This window comes from Ruditapes philippinarum, unplaced genomic scaffold (genome assembly GCF_026571515.1).
Source record: "Ruditapes philippinarum isolate M1 unplaced genomic scaffold, ASM2657151v2 ctg2103_1_1_1_1, whole genome shotgun sequence".
Classification (NCBI taxonomy): domain Eukaryota; kingdom Metazoa; phylum Mollusca; class Bivalvia; order Venerida; family Veneridae; genus Ruditapes; species Ruditapes philippinarum.
In genome coordinates this window covers 12,815-34,113 of record NW_026862446.1, presented here as the reverse complement: position 1 = coordinate 34,113, position 21,299 = coordinate 12,815, and the positions used below count along the sequence as shown (strand labels likewise).

At 30.3% G+C, this 21,299-nt stretch overlaps 1 protein-coding gene across 1 annotated transcript in view; it reads left to right on the top strand.

Moving 5' to 3' along the window:
- The window catches only part of LOC132719123 (A disintegrin and metalloproteinase with thrombospondin motifs adt-2-like), a 28,475-nt gene extending 22,053 nt beyond the window's left edge, over positions 1-6,422 (top strand). The window contains exons 13-19 of the mRNA XM_060702867.1: positions 128-179; positions 1,136-1,288; positions 1,711-1,842; positions 2,561-2,794; positions 3,692-3,822; positions 4,780-4,988; positions 5,863-6,422. Of these exons, the coding sequence (XP_060558850.1) occupies positions 128-179; positions 1,136-1,288; positions 1,711-1,842; positions 2,561-2,794; positions 3,692-3,822; positions 4,780-4,988; positions 5,863-5,884 (933 nt within the window). The 3' untranslated portion in view covers positions 5,885-6,422. The remainder of the gene's footprint in view (positions 1-127; positions 180-1,135; positions 1,289-1,710; positions 1,843-2,560; positions 2,795-3,691; positions 3,823-4,779; positions 4,989-5,862) is intronic.
- Positions 6,423-21,299: the final 14,877 nt, after the last annotated feature.

The window sequence follows — 21,299 nt, the reverse complement described above, 5'->3', positions numbered from 1 at the left end:
CAGCATGGATCCTGATCAAAACCGCGCGGATGCGCAGGCTGATCTGGATCCATGCTGGTCGCAAACCCATTATGTTTGTTTTGTTATGGCGCGGCTCATTATGTACTTTTAAATATTGTATTTACAGTGGTGCTGGAATGGTAAATGTGTGACGGCAGTGGAGGCCCCCGAAGCAGACGGTATGTTTCTGACAAAAATTAAGAACAACTTTATCAGTTACCATTTAACTCAGATGATGAAAATCTACGCAGGCTCATGACTAATATACGAACCGCCATTTTGGTTTTTCCCTCTAATAATGACGTAACATCGATAGCATCCTCTCACGTGACAAGCATTTTCTAAATATAGAAAAAAATTGCCAGCGGATTTAGGTTATCGCCAAAATGATTACTGGCATTTCGCTAAGGTGATGTTTTCTACGAAAAGGAAATTTACGTGTATGCTAGAGTACTTTCACATCTTTATTGCTGCAAATAATTGTCAAGCTGTTTCCATTATTCAAACAAATAAAACAATCCGTACTCAATATAGATACAGTCATGTACTCGTGTAACAAAATTTGTTGGCAGTTTTTTTTAATGACTTTGTTGTTATCAAAGGCACATTATGTCACATTAACGAGAACATTTTACTCTTTAAGAAAGAGCAAACATGCATTTTACAAAGTTTAAATAATAGTTCTAGAGCATGTTATACGCTTGTTACCGGAAGTGACAAAGCGCCAAATGTGAAAAAGATTGCCATTCAAAGTAGAAAAATGCAAACAAAGTAGTATTTCGTTCAAAAAGCAAAAGAAGAAAACGGCGGTTTAGGTAATTGACCAATGATTTATTTATTATATTTATTTATTTATTTATTGGTTTGTTGTTGAAAATATGACTGTAAACCAAAAATAAATAGCTTCTGATAAAGATAAAACATTTCTTGGGCAAAATGAGAATTTAAAGTATGAACAGAAAATCAGCAACATGTCAATTATAAATAAATAAATAAATAAATATCTTGGGCAAAATGAGCCTTTAAAGTATGAACAGAAAATCAGCAACATGTCAATTATAAATAAATAAATAAATAAATAAATAAATTAATTAATTAATAATCTGCACAAGTAAATTACTATTTCTAAACACAGAATCGTGTTTACACGGAGACCAGACAGGCAATTTCATCAGCGGAGCATCTTGCGCCACAACTCTTGCTGGAGACCAACTTTGGAAATGTTATCAGGTGACTATAGAACAGCCCTGTTGCGCAACGTGTGGTGCTGGCAAAACCGACATAGAAGGTAAATTACTAGTTTCTATTAAAGTAACAATATCGGTATTTCAATTAAAGATACACTCTTCTCATCTTTGAGTTAAATATTCTTATTGCAGAAATAAATTGATATCTATAAAATTCGTACTGGATAAGTCTTATTTTAAAAAAGAGAACGTACAAGCTATATATAAATGAGAATATGCGTTCCTTATTACGGGTCAAGTAAAGCGATCCTTCTTTAAAATACAAAACACTACCATTTTTAGTTCCATATTACGGGTCAAGTAAAGCTGAGCATTACAGAAGGTTCGAACCTGCAGCCTTGCTTGACTTCCTGATGTCAAAGACGTTATTCACGGCAAAGGGTTATATTAAACTAGTGTTACTTTAAAATTGCGTGTACTCTATTTTCTTTATTTCATTTATTTTCCTTATACATGTACATAGGTTGCAAATACGGTGATGAAAGCGATTGCAGTCAAATTAGTTCTAAGCAGTGCTACGACAAAAACATACACGAATCACAATGCTGCAAAACATGCCACGATTTTGCACAGTCATACGTCAATCTACCAGCAGGTAATGTACTGCTCTTTTACAACTCATTTTGGATGGGTTTGAGTGTTCAATTCACACCGATACTTTGAAAAGTCCATATGGCGACTGTCCAGCTTTTGTGGTGAAGAAAGATGTCGGGCGTAATTTCGTGCTTTATTTCCGAATCTTCCATAAGCTAGCTGGTTATCTTCCTCACATTAAAGAATCAATGATCCTTTGCAGGATTCGAACCCACAGCTGTAAAGGGCAAGTGATTTGAAGTCAGCAACCTTAACCACTCGGGCACGGAGGATCTTAACCTTTAAATCACTCTGTGTTGACCACATCAGGTATCGAACCAACGGATTCGTGGTTGAGAAAGATACCACAATTACTTACAATTACTGGGATTAGGAAGAAAACACTAAACATTTAGAAAGGCCCTATTACTTATAAAGATTTTTCTACATAAATACTTACCAAGAAGACGGTAAATAAACGCAAAATCACTTAATTTATATATTAAAATAGTTGTTGAAAACAATATATTAACTGTAAAATCAGATATTATTTTCCTCGAGTGATAATGTTTCGCTACTTTCGCATGTATAAGACAATTGTACTAAAATACATTTAAGAGCAAAAAAAAATTAAGAACATCTAATCTCAATGAAATATTGAGTTCACGGAAGCTTGACCTCCTAAACATTTAGGAATTTAATTTTAAAAATGAGCCCAAATATCTTTTCGTTCTGTATAGATTGTAAGTACGGGGACAGGAAAGCAGGATGTGACCGCTCGGACACGACCTGTTCACGTTTCTACACAGATTGCTGTGCAACATGTAGTGGATATACGCCACCATCTACCCCACCAACAGATAAACCTACGACGCCACCAGTGACGTCAGATAATCAAAACACACCAGAGAAAACGACACAAGAAGTAACGACGTTGGTAACCCCTTTAGGAAAGAAGGAAGAGGGACTCCCGAGTAAGATATCTAACACAGTACCTGTAAAATGCCATTTTTGTACATGGTTTTATAATTAATGCCCGTTTTCCTAATACTGTTGCATATTATTTCTAAATAAGGTTGACTATTCGAAAAAAGTGAAAGTATAGTGATAACAATTATACTGTTTTTGCGTGCAAGTGCGTATTTCCAGAATTACTGCATGCAATGAGTTGAAACTTACACATACACATATATTTGCCAGAATAATACGAGGCTAGCTACTCCCCAAGTCCCATAACTTTAATAAGGGGTTTTGGCTGAATTATGACCCTCTTTGAACTATGAAAATTCTGCACTACACAAGCAAAGCACTCAGAATAGTCGGGCGTCTTTTTAACAGGTTTTGTTTCTTGCTTTGTTTGTTGTTTTGCTTTTATTTTTGATATTTTGTTATTACAAACACAAAACTGTATACATATAACAGTTATCAAAATTCTACACACTACAACTAATTTTAATAAGCTACTTTTATTCTGAAAAAGCATCTGTTACCTCAAATGAAAAGTAGAACATATTCTCGAAACTTAATCAAGCACACCGACTAAAATATTCCCTGCTTGCAGCGTTTGGGAAGGCACGTTTGAATGTCCAAGAAGTTAATGTTTCTTACTTGCAGAAAACTTTAACGAAGATAAGTGCTTAAATCTAATGCCATAAACAAAATCAATTAATATACATATATAGAAATAAAATAAGTTTTAAGAGTCTCCTTTTGTAACTACAGTGGAACCTGTCTAATCCGATCCCGTTTGGACTAGAATAAAGTTCGGATTAGAAAGGTTTCCGGATTTGAAGGTAATTTTGCATATTTGTATATTAAACGATATATGAACAGAAATAACATTATTGTTCTGATTTTTTTCCATTCTAAAGGTTGGGTACTTCCGGTTGTGGCCGGGGCAGCAGGGGTTATCGTTCTTTCCATTATAATCGGGGTCTGTGCATACTGCATGAAGCAGAGTCCTAGTAAGAAATACAAGGGCGAAGGAAATACAAATTATAATGTAAGTCATTATATAAAATTATATTAAAAAGTGTTCAGTAATGAAAATGAATTAAGAACATTATTGCATAAAAAGATGACTGTTAAAGTGACATTATGCTCTTTTTTATTGCATAGTTAAGTTGAGCGAAATTGCCTATATATTTCAAAAGGTTGACTGATATAATGGTGATTTACCAACAGTTGATATCGGAAAATGTTTTTTATAAATATACATCTGCCTAAAATATAAAAGGCTGCCCCATTTTTTCATAAATCGAACCTTACAGGTAATTTCCGAAAGATATTTATATCTTATGTCATGTGAGTTTATCTATCGTTCATTCCAAGTTAAATTATACAATTAAATGGAATTAAGACAAAATATAAACTTATTTTGACTTTCACATCTTCACTCACTTTATACCCTTCGATTGACAAAATGTCGCCTAAAGAAAGTTTAATTCGCTAAATCATAGGTCGCCATTTGAGAAAAAAATCCTTTTACTGATAAAAACATCGTGTAAAGACTAATGCTTAATTGAAATAAGCAATGAAATCCAAAGATGAAAAGAATAGGGTATCATAGGAATTTTTTATACCGTATTATATAAATGATGCTGCGAGCTTATAGACATCATCTCGAATCCGATCCCAAACAAAGGGTATTAGATAATCATGGTCAAGGAAACAACGGCATGCCCTTAACGGGGTTTGAACCCATGCGGTAAGCGATCCTTACATTACACGCCAGACGCATCAACCACTAAAAAATCCCGCCGTTTTGCGAATTTATGCAGTTGTATTTGGTAACCAAATTTATCAAGATATAAATAAGAAAATTATATCATTTAGTTCCTATTAAAGTTTAAAATCTCGATACATACATTTCTATTGCAACATATATTTTATCAATATTTTAAAATATGCCAACTGTAGACCAGTTCACTTTAAAGTGTTAAATATATATTTTTTGAAGACTGGAAGATATCGGCAAAGAGCCTCGGTCGACACAGGGGATAAACGCAAACGACACCGATCCGAGGACAACCGACGAACGTCTGACGAGAAAAGAGATAGGCGGCGTCGATCAGAAGATGTTAAGAGGGAAGATAGAAGAGACAGAAGGAGAAGTTCTGAAGATAGCAGAGGTGGTCACAGAAATTACGACAGAAGACCTTCTAACATGTGAGTGGCAAGAAGTGTACTGCAGTATTTATTTTATTATACAGTCAACATCTCTGTTAACAAAAGCCATCCGAAGGAAAGGCTAATCAAAATCTGTATTTAAGTAACGTGTTTTGGAGGTTACAACACGTATATTTTTAATTTTTTTAATCCACGAAAGGTTGTCGATGATTGGCATTTATTAACAGGGTGAATTTTATCCGTATCTGATTTTTATCAAAAGTTAAACTGTTTTATATGAATTCTCCCTCATCAAGGAATTTTAAAATGGTTTTAATAAGATTTATTCACCTGCAATGTACAGTTATGCAAATGCTTAGTTATATGAAAATATTTAGACAAAAGGATATCACTCACGAATAAGCAACGGAACAAAACAAAATACGAAGAGGAAGTACGTCTGTTAATGAGAGATCCTGAAAAACCTCTCTCACGTCCTAGCAATCGGCTAAACAAGTGTTCAGTATCGCTTTCTAATGAACGCGTCTAAATCAATTAAAGTAAGGTTCCATTTTCGTACTGCGCATCCTGGCTTTCAACGCAACACTACTTTTTTTTAACATTTTCAATGCTTTGAAAGCAAGTCAAGCACAATTTCAGTGTTTTTTTCATATATATTTCTTGTTCTTTGGGATCATCGACTCCAGCACTTTAGTGTTGAAGATGGAATACCGTTTGGTCCAGTGCTAGGGGGCGTGGAAAATTTGAAGATGTTGCACATGACAGTAGCTCTCGAAATGAGTCTTAATTTTCATACAATTTAATTTCCATTGCTTCTGGGGTATCTCCCCTTCGCCTTGTATACATCCTCTCGTATATAAATTAAAAACAAAAAAGTACACTATACCTGAAAGTCCTTGTTATGTAATTTCAGAAGTAGCCACAGCAGATATTAGACGAAGACAGACTGAAGAAGGCATTCCATTTATAGAAATATAGAAAATGACTTTATGAAAAAAGAAACGCTCAATTTTCTTTCAAATAACAATGAATTAATTATTTTATCATAAAGCAACACGCCTCAAGATTTATGCACATTTTTATGAAATTTTTGAAATTAAATCAAATGTATAAAATTGTATAGGAACCGAAGGAAAGCTATTTACACATTATCAATGACACTTACCACTCACGTTTATTACAAAAAGATGTCAAAATATGCAAAAAATGCCCTTACTGCGTTACTAACGCTTTCACATAATGAAAGATTCACCATTTATTGCTCATAACATGTAAATTATAACTTGATAATTGAATCTTTCAACTTTTCCTAAAATCTTAGTATGTTTTTTCACATGTTTGATTTATTGACTATTTTTTCGCTCATCTGGAGGCATGCTGCTTTAACCTTGTTTGCGCATTTCTGCGTATAGTTGTGTAATATATTAAAATTCTATGTTCAACATGAAAGAATAATATATATTCTTTTTCCACTGTGGTTTGTTTAAATATAAAATTTGCTTAAGACGTTGATAGGATGAAATGTCTATTGATGTAAGTTTTTTTTGTTTATTTGGTTTTACGGCACACCAACACAATAGAGATTAGTCGTATGGCACAGAAATATAAAAGATGACTTTGGCAAACCTCGGAAGTTACAAACTTTAAGCAACACCAGACCTGGTCCTGTGTTCACCAAGAAAAGATCAGGATCTTTAACAATAACAAAAATATGCGTACTAAAAAAAGGATCAATTAAAAGATCAATATCAATATTTGGATCAACTGTTAATTTGATGTATTGCAGCTGTGTACGAGTCCAATAGAATCAGTATAATTGTGTTCTAACCGATGTTTAATGACATCCTCATAAACACCACAAATGTTGGCATTATGACAGACCTTTGTTGTATAAGTATTATTTGGATTTAAGATGGTTTTTTTCCTGAAAATAAATCCGAGGCTAGTTTGGCATGCGATATGCCTTTGATATAGATATTAATTTTTGTTCTCTTGAAATGAAAACGAGGCTAAATCAATAGGATTGAATCCAATAATGACTTTTATTGGAAAAATCACGTGGTGCATACATTAAAAAGTCATTGGATATATTTCATAAGTTCATAAGGTGTGCACTTAATATTAATATTGCATTTTGTAATAATGAGGAGGAATCCCGGCCGGAATTAATAACCAATACTTATTCCGTTGAAGTGTGTAGTTTTATAAATTAGTTATTTTTTTTTAATTCATGCAAATCTAACCAGAGAATGATCAATTAAGTTTGAATTTGTTTTCAAACTGAAAAAAAAAATGAAGCACATGAAATACCATTTTTTACTCGTTATATTAACCAATATACGTATATATTATAATACACACGTGTGAAACAACTGTGTTCAATGTTAAGTATTTGTTAATAAACAGACAGTTGTAAACGGAATGGTTTCTTTAAGCATAATAATATCATATAAACATTTATCGTATTTCAGGCGAATATTGTCATTTTCCAATGGTACATAGTATAATTTCAACATGTTCAATTTAGCTGTTGTGCTTTCCTTGATATGCGCGCAAAACTTGTGAAGCAATATTAGGTTTACCACATTTTATCATCAAAATATAGCCGTATTTAAAAGTTTCTGCAAACATAACGAAATAATTTTTTTTATATAAATTGATACCATAAAATGTTACAACTTATGTAACATTAGAATATATGTCTGAACCATGGTATTATGTTAAATTAAAAAAAAAGATAATGAAGAAAAAGAAGAAGAAGGAGATGAAGATGATGATCATGAGGAGAAGGAGGATGAAAAATAAGAAGATAATAATTCTAATGGTGGTGATGTTATGTCATTTTTGTAATAGCGATATTTTGATGATGATGATGTTGATAATGATGAGGATGATGATGATAATGATAATGATGATGATGATGATGGCAATAAGAAACAACCAGTAAGCGGGTCGAGAGGGTTCGAATCATACATGCCGACATAATATAAAAGATTGAAGTTGAGCAAAATTGTAGAAGCTCGTCAGAGTATATGAGGTCAGTAATAAGTCAACGGGTGTTATTCCATTGATCTGATATACTATAAATTGCTCCGGAGAATTTCGAGTACTCTTTGAGGTTTCGCAAATTAAAAAAGGATGGGCAAAATCCATCAATTTGAATTCCATTTGATTAGACATCAGTGTATCCACGGGTCCTATTAATTTAACTTAAAAACATGCTAATTGTTACTAATTGGATCTACCTTTGATCATTTTGTTATATACGAGGTATCGATATCTCAAAGGCCGACTTTGTTTTTTCTAAACCGCTTTGTGGTTTGTAAACTTAATTAGATTACGCTTTTAAAAAAACGTTATGTCTCGTGGCGGAGGACATTATGCGTTGTTAAACATGATTAAAAAGGATACCGGAAAGCGTAATCCGTGACAAAACATTACTGACATAACTGATAATGCTCCAGCGGGAGCTATATTTGACGGAAGATCTAGATGGCGTAACGTTTGATACAAAGCTGTCAGCTAATTTGAGCTTAAATAAATAATGTTTATACCCATGATAAAACTACAGTTAGTTAAACTCATATAAGCATCGCACATTACATTGGTTTAGATAATATTTCATCGTAATTATTTATAAAATGAACTTAAAAAACAACAAATTATAACGTTCTGCCACGTTTATAATGCGTACATGTAACCTTATAATGTGAAATGATTCCCAGACGTATTGTCAGAACTGTTTGATTAGTAACCCTTACAGCCATATAAGTTGTTGACTTAACAAGTTGGTACTGTTAATGGTTTTGTTTGTAGAATGATTAGTTCTTTGATCTAATATTAAACAACTTATGTTGACTGGCAACATGGCATAACATTGTGTTGTTGTTTCACAAAGAGGATACCTTTGATATCCATTGTTTATATATAGAATTGTTTTGACTTAGAAACATCAAGTATAGAGGTAAGCAAAACAGCAAAACAAAACCAACAACCAGCAGCAGCATAAGGAAACAGAAAGAAAAAATGAACAAATTAAAAGAAAAGAAAAACATGAACGTAAAATATTTGCAAAAAGATCTAATATTAAACAAAGATAAAAGAAAAGACAGTGAGAGAAAAGAAGGCATTGCCACATATGTATAGAAATTACATTTAAAGGAAATAAAGGTTTGATGTATTAACAATTAAGCGCTTAATCATTATTAATTATCATTTTTATATTTGGCTTTTAGAGTTCCCATTGATAAAAACAAAATGATATTAAAACTTAGGATTTACAGATATAAGATACTTCTACATATTGTGTTATACTATAAACTAAAACGAGACACATCCCGACCTGTGACCAAATTACCCATTGCTAAGGTTTTATGTTGATTATATTCACTGCAAATTAAAGTAACAGTAATATAATCCTGCAAAAAAAGAGATTGTTTTAGCATAATTTTATATTTTGCATACAGGACGTTAAGTACCTGCAAGCAGTAATACCAATTGCAAATTCTGATACGATTACCCAATCAAGTAAACTTTTTTTTTTCAATAATATTCGCCAAAATAGAAATTCAACCGGGAACTTCGACAGATTGTTTTGTTAACGCACGTCAACAAATAATAGATATTGATGTTAAACATATGGTGAAGGTAACAAACATAAAATTGTGTATTTTGATCATGAATTACTTTTTTATCTTTTTTTTTTGTCTATGGCCGTAATGATCCTAACTTTAGACTTATTATTTCAACACAAGCAATACATGTTTTTCAACAGAATCGGGGATATTCAATAACGCAAAATGCTAATACTTTATAAAGCTTTTAAAGCGGCCTTCAGCTTTCTAAATGTTAAATATGTTATATAAAAAACATCGTTTTATATAATTGTCAAATAAAAAGGGTATAAAAAAAATTTGTCGTCGATAAAATTCACAGACAATAAGGTACCCCCTCGATACTTCTAATCTACAGGTCCGTTCTCAATACATGTATGTCATTTAGTTTACTGGACGATTCGTTTCTTAATCTTTTATTTTGATAAAAACGTCACAGCGCATAATAAATAGCTTTCGGGGAAGGCTTAATAGTGCATTGATACACTCTTCCTAGGTAAAATTACTGGAATACATAGTTTGCAAAAAAAACCAAAAAAAAAAAAAAAAACAACACAGAATTGTTCTCAACAAAAAAAAAAACAAAAAAAAAAACAAAAAAAAAAAACAAAAACATAATGAAGGCCGCTTTAATAGAAAATGATTTAGGCCGTAACACTTTACTGCTTGAGCGGATGGAGCGTTTTGGGTCGTAAAACAGAAGCATGTATTTGATGTTTGTTTCCAACGTGGTTTAATGTATTTTTTATGTTAACGTTACATAAAACAAACGATTAATTTTCTATTGATTACCATTAAACAAGTCTGAGTACTTTGATAAATTGTTTGTCAATTATAATATATTATCTAGTTTGACTTTGCCAAAGCATGTGTTACTTGTACAATACCTAAAACAGTAAATAATTAATGTAAAAAAACACTGGGCTGCAAGATGTTTTCCATTTTATTATAAGATATACTTTGCTTATCTTTAGGTAACATACGTTTTTTTGTTGTTGCAGAAATGTATTCAACTCCATGATTTCTCTTCTGAATATGTCTAATTTCAATAAAAATTGCGTAAAACTATGAATGGGAAGCTGCATTTCCTATTACAGGTCAAATAAAGGTAGTCCTTCCTGTAAAAATAATCTTTCATTTTGAATGACACTGTGTATTTTTACGGTTTTTTTGTTCTATTTTGCGCTATCATATTAAGATTTAAGCCAAGAAAGAAAAAGTTATCTTTATCTTATGACTATGAAACTACATTAATCTTCATTGAACAACATGCATACATGTACCTATAGGAATGTGGACAAATATTTAAAGCTTGAAATATCAGTTAACTGTGTATTATAATTGTTGATGAAATATTTAAAAAGACAACAATTAGAAACCTTGAAAAAATGTAAAAAATGATAAGAACGAATTCCCATTGAATTGTAAAAATAACGAAATTTGAAAATAAATTAGTTTAATAGGTATCATTTAAAAATTTGTGGATACTTCATTTAGAAATATTACATTTTATTTTTAATATTAATGTATATAATTGCTATTTAGTGAAGTATGTTTAACGAATTTAAACCTACCTGATACATATAGCTAAAGATATACTTTGCTCAAATTTGATTTTTGAAACTTTTGATAATTGCTATACAGTCTTTTTGTACATATACAATCTCCACATAAAATAGATATGTTATGTATAAAATCCTACACACTATAAATGGACACTCTATGTATATATAGTGAAATTTAATAATTGGCTTTTTTTCAAGACAGGACCAGCTTAATCTGACCCGTAATAAGAAACGCAGATGCCTATTACATAGTTTGAACGTTATTTTTTTAAATAAGAAATATTTTACTAATAATTTTATAGATTTCAATAAATTTCTGCCATATTTCAATCAAAGATGAGCACAGTATAACTTTAACAAGATAATTGATCTTTATTCTTAAAAAAGAAAATACTTTTCATTACCCGAATCAAAGACTATGTTTGTATAAAAGAGCGAATGACACAAATTCGAAATATTGCTAAACGGTCAAAATTCTACTATATATAGCAACATGCTAGTTTCTTTCCTAAACGTTTAATTCTGTCTATATGTTGCACGTATTCATTATCCCTCATGTACAGACTCAAACCGAGTCTGCAGTTCTTATGTATTTTTGTTATGATAAATGCTTCCGTGGGATCACTTTGTTTCCAGATTTTTATATAAAAATTATATTAAAAACAATTTAGGACATAAAAAACCTAAACATTGTAAAATGAATATAGAAAACAAAATTTATCATACAGGGTTGATTTTGACTAAGTATGGTTTTATTGTACAAAACTAAATATTTTGAGAATTTACCATATTATTAAATTATCATAATTTTAATGTTTATATAATTTATGAAATAATTCAGCGACATAGATAACATAGTTATTTATGTCTCTGAATAAATGCATTGGATATAACTTTATTTTCTTTAAGTTTCGTTTTCATCATATATATTTTTTTTTTTACTGGAAAGGGTTAAACAACACTATTTTCATTATATACTATTAAATTTTTAAATTTTATCATTGTCAAAGGTTGTATCGATAACGGTACAACCTTAAAATTCTATAAAGTATATTTTTCATAAAGACTGTACCAGTTGTCAGGGAAACAAATCGACGAAAAAAATCTGCGACACATTTTTCAATCATTATTTCTGTTTTTATAGTCAAATTCTACTTTTTAATGATATCATATTGACTGCTGATATATACCTTTTTGCTTTTTTATGAATAACAATAGCATCTGAAAATCGGTATTGTTTTTCATAAGTTTGCATGTGAAATTGTATCTGTACATGTATAGAATGAAGAAAGTAATACAATATGATTATATTAAATTAAACAAATGGTTATTTCTTCACATTATCAGATGGAGAAGTTACATCACCTGGAACGATCGATTTTAACATTGTTATGAAATTGTGCACATCACTAAATTGTCTTCATGGGCAATACGTCCCGGTTGAATTGATTGGGAGCAACAGATTAATCGATGCCTTATCTTACCAAACGAGTCGCACTTGATTTACATTGTGTTTGGAATAGATCTATGCCTTTTTTATCACAGAATGAAAGTTTTCATGATATAATACAATTAACCATGCAGCAATAAAACAAACAAAGGCATTGTTTTTCTTAGAGAACTGTTGCGTGTTTCACGCGTTTGCTACTGTTACGTGAACCTTCTTATTTTGATGTATACTCAGTTTTATAGGGTCACATTGAGATTGTAAATATTTAATGTTTGAACTAGAGTAGGTCAAGTGTGCACAAAACGGCGACTAAAGAACAGAGTTGAAAATAGTAAGCTTGGTCATTATTTACATAGTTTCACGAAGGTTTTTATTAATAAGCATACCGATTTATACAGAATTGAAATTTGACAAAACTGTACATATTGCATTTGGTTCTGTTTTCATAAAAACATAATCCGATTATCATACTTATTATCAAAATGATATTTAATAGATATAAATTATTTCACAACAAGTTCTCTACCTTATATTCATTGCACATGTTAAATCAGCTAATTCAACCCAAATCAAAGAAACAATATCAAAGACATCTTAAAAAAGCGTTACATTAATTCTACTATTTTCATTCTGTTATTAAAAAAAATCATTCTCGTCGAATAATCGCCCTGGAAGGAAAACTGCATGTTATGTTCTAATAAATCATATTTAATTAAAGAGCAATTATCATAGTTTCAGGTTTCTTTATTTCCCACAATAGGACAACATCATCATCAATTATAGATACCAGGTACCTGTTTAATCAACTACACAGAAAGGTGTCAGGTGTTTGGGTTTTCAGCTGGCGCTATATCGATCGAGTCCCTGACAACTAGATGCAATTATTTTGTCCACTGTTTAAAAAAATGATAAATGATTTTTGTAAAAATAGCGCTTATTTTTATCTGAGAAGTTTTGAGTATTTTTATTCGGGCTCTCCGGGATCACTGAATCCGTTGTATTTCTCTACTATAGTGTTAATAACACGCTATAATAGCTGAGGCTGGTGTTAGCGGGTATAGGTTTTTTAATTATCGAACATACGTTATAATATCGAGAATGCAACTTTTCACCACTTTGTAAACATTGTGTAAACCTAAGGTAAACATTAAAAAAAAGTCTTAGGCATACCTGCAAAAGAACAAAAAAAAAACCAACACAATTTATGAATTGTATCGCTAAGTTTATTTAAAGCCACTTTATTAAAAATGCATTATCATTTCTGCTTCTCTATAATATCTTAAGACACAAAAATATTTTTTCTCAAACCTTTTATTTCGTAACACTCATTATTTGACTATTCTTCTTTTGTCTATAACTATGGTATATCGTCTACGAATTCGTTACTTAAAACTGAGTGTAATCCATTATACTATTATACAATTTCTGATGTTCTTCTTCAATTTATTTCATCACATTAACAACAGAATCGATATCTTTTTTTCACTGAAACTGTATTTTCCTGTCCGATGCATGGTGTTAGAAACAAATAAATCACAGTGTTATCCCACAAAACGGATTCCACTGAACTGATATATAGTATGAACGCTGACCAAATTTAATGATTCTGACTCAAGAAACGAAGGAACCGTATGGTGCAACGCTCTGCAATGTTTTTTTAACCATTTATGACAGTTTCTTAAACTAAAATTAAAACTCCGCTTTTGATTTGTAAATCAATCTATTCCCTTGCTTTGTGTCAATATATTATAATTAGTGCATATATAAATTTAAATGTATTGTCATTAGATATTTCTTTGCTTTATTTTTATAGGCATTATAAAGAGAATGATAGAAGTGGTTATTATATTTGTTAAGGATGTGGCTGTTTTGCCAGTAGTAGGTCGTTTGGAATTTTTACTTTCTATCTCGTGAATTTTTACTTTAAGTTATATTTTTCATTCTATTAATTTCGAGTCAAAACTACTAATCGCCAAGATTTTAAGTAATTTCTTATGTTTCCCCATCATAATACAGATAATTACAACTCAATTCAATCTACCTCTAGTTTCATTTAGTGCATGAATTACTCAGAATTTACCTGTATGTTCCACGTTTGACTATAATATTTTAAATTATGTATTAAATAGTTGTAGCCCGTCCACCATTTCTTAAAAAATAAGAAATAAAAATAACAAAAAAAAAAAAAAAAAAAAAAACGACGGCGTCAGCATATACCAATAGGTAGATGGACAATTAATCTAATGCAAAACAATAATAAATCTTTGTAAGAAACATCTCTACATTATTTACAATAAGAGAGAAAAAATTATGTCCCCTTGTTATAAGCCTACGTCACAATTATGAATCAATAAGTCGAGCCTGTTTATACAAAGATCCAATAACTTTGCAAAAATACAACACACCAAAAGGGGGTAAAGAAATGCTTTGCCAAGTACTAAGTAAGCTATAATAACCCATTACTTCATGAGCCTTTTGTGAAAAATGGCTTTTTCATTGAAAAGTCTCACGTTACAAGTTTTTAAAAACTGCTTCAATACTGCTTCAAACTTGGCACAATTGTTGACTGGACAATTGCCTTAGCAACAACATGATCTTGGCTTAAATTTCCTATTCCATGGAAACGAGGGGACATCTTAATATTGCCAGAAATCATTATTTTGCGATGATTCTTTCCATTAAAAATGATTTCAAAGTGCTGCAATTTCTCAATTGATTGAGATAGAGTCAAATGCTTTTCAGCATTGGTTACACGTTACTTTATGATCGAGCTCGGGTTAACAGATGGGGGGGGGGGGGGGGGAATGAAAAACGCGGTAAAAGGCGTGTATATCACGTAATGGGTTAAGAAATTTATTCACATCCTCTTTTATTGGGTGATAAACATTAAACAAGTTTATTTGTTAAACCGTATCTTTTAGGTAATATGAACTGTAAATCTTAAATTAAAACCAGTTTTGAACGACTGACTACATTTTCTACATGGAAGTTATTGAAATATCTTTGATCGTTTAATTTTGTTCATATGACAGCAAAGATGATTTTGGCTAACTTCAGGTGCTACAAACTTAGAGCAACATCCGGGATCAGAGCCACCCAACCTGCTGTAATTCATTACTATTTAAATCAACAACATTGTAGGTTAAATGAACGAGGACAATAAAATATAAACATAATTATCTAAATCGAGTCTTCTGTTTGCTTGAATAGAACGTTTGCCAAATATCTAAGTCACGATAAAATAAGTTGTAAATGAAAATTCTTCTTGTAAATATGTAAAATGACTTGCCTTTATAAAACTGCAGTTAAATAATATCATGTTATGAACCGACTACGACAATTTCTCATGATTTTAGAACACGTGTGACAGCTGATCAAGAATGTCTGTAATGTTAAAGGTGACAGGTAATGTTATTATCAATTCCAAACTTTCTAACTTATTAAGAAATCTAAGAAAAAGAAAAACATTAATAATGTTATAAGAAGAAACGTGTATATATTTGATACTTTAAATGAACTACAAAACCACTAAATAATACATTTTGCGAAAATATTTTAGTAATAAAGAAAGACTATGTCAACTGCGGATTTTTGATAACCATTAATTCGAAATCATATGTCCCTTTTTGCTGCAAATAATGTAATATCTTTTTATCTTTTTTGTCAGAATGTTGCCAATATTAGTTTTATCTTTCACAAACAGTATCAAATCAAATCTATGGCTTCAAGATTAATGATTATTCCAATTTCTTTAACCATGAAACAATTTCTTAACTGAACACAACTTGCCAATAACTAATTTAACAATATAAATGTATGAATTCCTAAGATCATTTGATTCAAAAGCAAATGACCGTTTATAAGATGTGATTAATTTGGTTTCAAGTATAGAAACAACTTCATGGCCAGGTACCTAACAAATGATCTTTACCAGCATTAAGTAGGTATTTTAGAATTGAAGTTCAAAATGTCATGTGAGTTTTTTTCAAATAACGACAAACAGATATCTTTAAATTTGCAATAATTGTTTCGAAAGAAGGAATTTGGAATTTGCACATTGTTTACACTTTACAAACGTCTTTTAAAAGCTAATTAAAATTGGTAGACTTTGTAAAATTACTACAGCAGAAAAGGACAATTTTAAGATATTAACATCATCTTATGAAGTGACACCAATAATATTTTCACATTTGCTCAAGTGTTAAAAATTAGAAATTTAAGTTAACTTTGCCTGTATTGTCGTTGTTGATAAAATGATTTCATCTGTCATGTAAAAATCGAGACGCCATCGGATTGAAAACATACAATAGGATAAAAAAAGTTAAGAACCCAAGTTAAATTGTATTATTTTGTTTGATAATAGAAAAAGAAAAAAACGTTGATTACAGGTAGTTTTGATTTAGTTTCGCTTTCATCATACATATATATTTGTAAGTTTTTGAATAGGTTCGATAGCAAAATAGTTTCATATTATTATATATATTTTGCGTCACTCTCAGAGGTTATGTCGGCCATTTAAAGCCTGTTTGAATGTACTATTAAACCAGCATTCCGGTATTCTTGTATAATAAAAGATAACAATCTATTTTATTACAAGTTTCAAGTTTCAAGTTTATTTCAAAGTACATTTGGACAATATGCCCATGTATACACAGTACATATAACAAACATACAATACAATCAAATGGTCAATGTCACACTTTATAAAACATATATCATTAAGTTACACAGTATTTTTAGCAATCAGAAAACGTAACTTACAGATAGAATATACTATCAACATGTCTCAATTCATATACTGGTAAATAAATACTAAGGAAAGATACAATCCTATTAATAAGGAAGTAAATCACAAAACAAAACGAAAATAAGTGTATGTAAGATACAGTTATACAGCGTTTGGGACAAACTTTTGATTAACTATAAAGAATAGTGTTTCGAACATCGAAAGCTTTAAATATATACATTGATAAGTTTCTTATTTCTATTTCATTTTCTGAATTCATCAATGTAACAAATTTAGGTATATTTGGTCTTTTCCAAAAGTGTTTTTTTATATATTTTTTTCGTAAATCATTATATAGAGAACATTCTAAAATAAAGTGAAATTCATCTTCCAAAATAAAACAATTTTTACATTTCCTATCATCAAAAGGTATAGCACTAGGTTTATTCCACCTGCCGGTTTCAATTTCGAGTCTAGGTGAAGAAACTCTTAGCCGGGACAGAGCAATTCTAAATGTTTCAATATTAATACATTTTAAATACTTTTGAAATTTAAAATCTGCAAATATTACATATGTACGAGCTCTAGTTGAGTTATCTATTTCTGAAAACCAATTTTGGATAAACACATCATTTACTCTTTGTTTTACTAAACTAATAAATACATCTACATTGCCTACGCCTTGAGATAACCATGCACCATTAAAACCAAGCGACTGTAATAAATCTTTAACACTTCTAACCCATGTTTTTTTGTTAGGTCTTACCTGTAACTCTCTGTACAATAAATTATAAACTATTTTAACATATTTTATATCTTCAAGCTGTATAATTTTAAGCCAATATTTTATTACACTTACAATTCTTCTGCATTTTCAAATTTGTTCTACCTAATTCACCATAAATAAAATTGTTCTGAGTTTGTAGTCTGACGCCTAACATTTTTTTTACAAAAATTTAAATGCACTTTTTCTAATTTACAACAATCATATATACCGCTTATCTCTGAAGCATAATTCAAAATTGGTGAGATCAATTTATCAAAAAGGTCTAGTTTATGTTTCACAGTTATACATGGGAATTTAATCAAATCTAATTGTAATTTATATAATGCCCTTCAAAGCCTGACCAGATAATGTTTCAAAAGAAGTATTAAAAGATCCACCAGTTTTAAAGACTACTCCTAGATAAGTAAATTTGTCGGCAATTTCTAAATTTTCTCCTTTATATACGAATGAAATGTTATGTCTTAATCTACCTTTTCTGAGAATCATTATTTTAGTTTTCTTAATATTTACAGTTAATCTCCACTTATCACAATAATTCTCCAATAACAATAAACCTTTATGTAAGCCTTCTTCTGTTTCAGATAGAATAACGATATCATCTGCATATAAGAGTAAAGACAATTTTAAGAAACCTAAATCAACTTCTTCAAATTTATTCATAATAAAATATTCTTCTATATCATTAAGATACATGGCGAACAAAAAAGGTGATAAAGACTCTCCTTGGGGGGCGCCTAACACACATGAAAATTCTTCACTCAAAACATTTTGATATTTTATTCTGGATCTTACACTTTCGCACATTGATTTAATAACGTCTAACATTTTTTCCTCTTACACCATATTTAATTAATTTAAACCATATAATATCTCTAACTAAATAGTCAAAAGCCTTAGTAAAATCAACAAACGCAGCATATAGTTTCTTATTGTTATTCAACATATACGTAATAAGGCCGTGCAAAACAAAAATGTTATCTATGGTTCCCATTTGTTGTCTAAAACCGGACTGAGCTTCAATGTAGACGTGATATTTTTCTGCCCAAGTATTTAATCTATCATTTAAAATTTTTGTAAATAATTTACCAAAAGAGTAAAGTAATTCCTCTATAGTTACTTGGGTCATTAATGTCACCCTTTTTACGAAGCGGTACTATAAAGCCTTCGGTCCATTGTTCCGGAAAGTAACCTAAATCAAATATTTTATTAAAAAGATTATATTTAGAGTATTAACAAAATGAGTTGAACAGGAACCGTATTTAAAAAATTCAATTAACAAGTAGTCGGAACCTGCTGATTTCCCAGAGTTTAAGTTTTTACATGCTTTTATTATTTCCAGGTTACTAAATGGTATATTTAACTCAGAAAACATAATATTTAATTCACCATCCAAGTACCTATTATTAAAAAATAAAACATCTTCATCTGGTTGATAAAAAACTGAATCAGGCTCATTTATAGCTTTAAAATAACGTTGAAAATCATTCGATGACAAACTTCAATTATTACATGTATTTACAACAGTACCTCTGAGCATCTTCCAGTATGCTTTAGCATTCAAAATACGTTCATTTTCAAGTTTTTTAGACTGATCTTTGTCATAAAGGAATTTCTTTTTTCTAACAGTTTTTTATATTCACCCCTGGCCTTTACCATAGCTACCCTGTTTTCATCACATGAATAATTTCTGAACATATTTAAACATCTATAATAATTCTGTTTCAAATTTTTACACTCTCCATCAAAATAAGGCACATTTACATTGGTAGGCTTTTTTTGGGTTTGAATTTATTTTCTTTTTAAACAAAGGGGAGCAAATATCGTCCAAAACATTACATAATTTTTTCAAACTATCATTTATATGCGAACTATTTTCTGCAATTATAATATCTTGGGAAATAGTTTTTAAGATTTTCTTCAACATTACGACTTGACACAAAATATTGATATATTCTCCTTGCTTATTGTTGTCCCATTTATACATGAAAGGAACACCTTTTCATTTTTATCATCTTCTACCGTATGAATAGTATTTAAATTCATATTACATTTTAAGCTAAATTCAACAACACAATGATCAGATAAAATATTTGGATCTTTTACTTCAAACCTATGTATATACTTAAAAAAACTACTTTCACATAAAACATAATCAATTACACTACTACTTTGAATATTCACACATGTACATTTACCAATGTTTTTATCTACACCACATCTACCATTCAATACTCTTAATCCGGTAGATTTACAAAAATGTAATAATAACTTTCCGTACTCATTAATTTTTTTATCTTGACTCTTTCTTGGTAATATTTCATCAGTTACATAAAAATCAGGCAATAAATCTGCCAAATGAAACGACTCATCTTCAACATAATCTGCCTTTTCTCCAATTCTAGCATTAAAATCTGCTGTTATAATAAACTGACAATTCCCCTCATAATTAGTTTCAAATTCCAACATGTCATTATAGTGGGGCGGGAAATTGAGAACATAGTGCAAATTGTGATACAAGCATGAAAGTTTCAGGAAATCATCTTTAGACCATGTAGATTTCAAAAGTGAAGTGGGCCCAAAAATATCTCTGCTCATTCAAGATGTCCGCCATTTTCAAAATGGCCGCCATATACATTTGACGTACATACAAGCTCATTCATTCCAATTTTTTGGTAGAGACTTTATTTAACAGCAAAAGCATGCATAAAGTTTCTCCTATTCAAAAATTTAAATCTTACAAAATTTCTCTATCATACGTTTTCCAAATTCAAGATGGCGTCCAATTTGGCCGTCGATTTTGTGCAAAACTGTTATATCATTTTTATAGTATAATTTTTGCACAAATTATGTTAATTATGATAAAAAGTGTTTAAACATATCAGAGATAATCAAATTATATGTTAATCTCAATAAAAGTAAACATTTTAAAAGTTTTTGTCTTAAAATATCTTTTAAAAAGATCAAGAAAAAATTCCAACTTTTCATATTTTTCAAATTTGATTTTCTAAATTAAAGTACAAAGTTAAAAAAGTTACTTTATATCTTAAACTTCATTTGACATTCCATTTATATTATGTGTTTATTGTAAAAAATGTAAGAAAAACATTAAATCTGTAGGTTTTATATTTTGTGAAAGTGGGTGGGGTAATTAATTTCGTACGATAATTGTAAAAGAAAAAACCACAGAAAATAAAACATAGCTAAGTTCT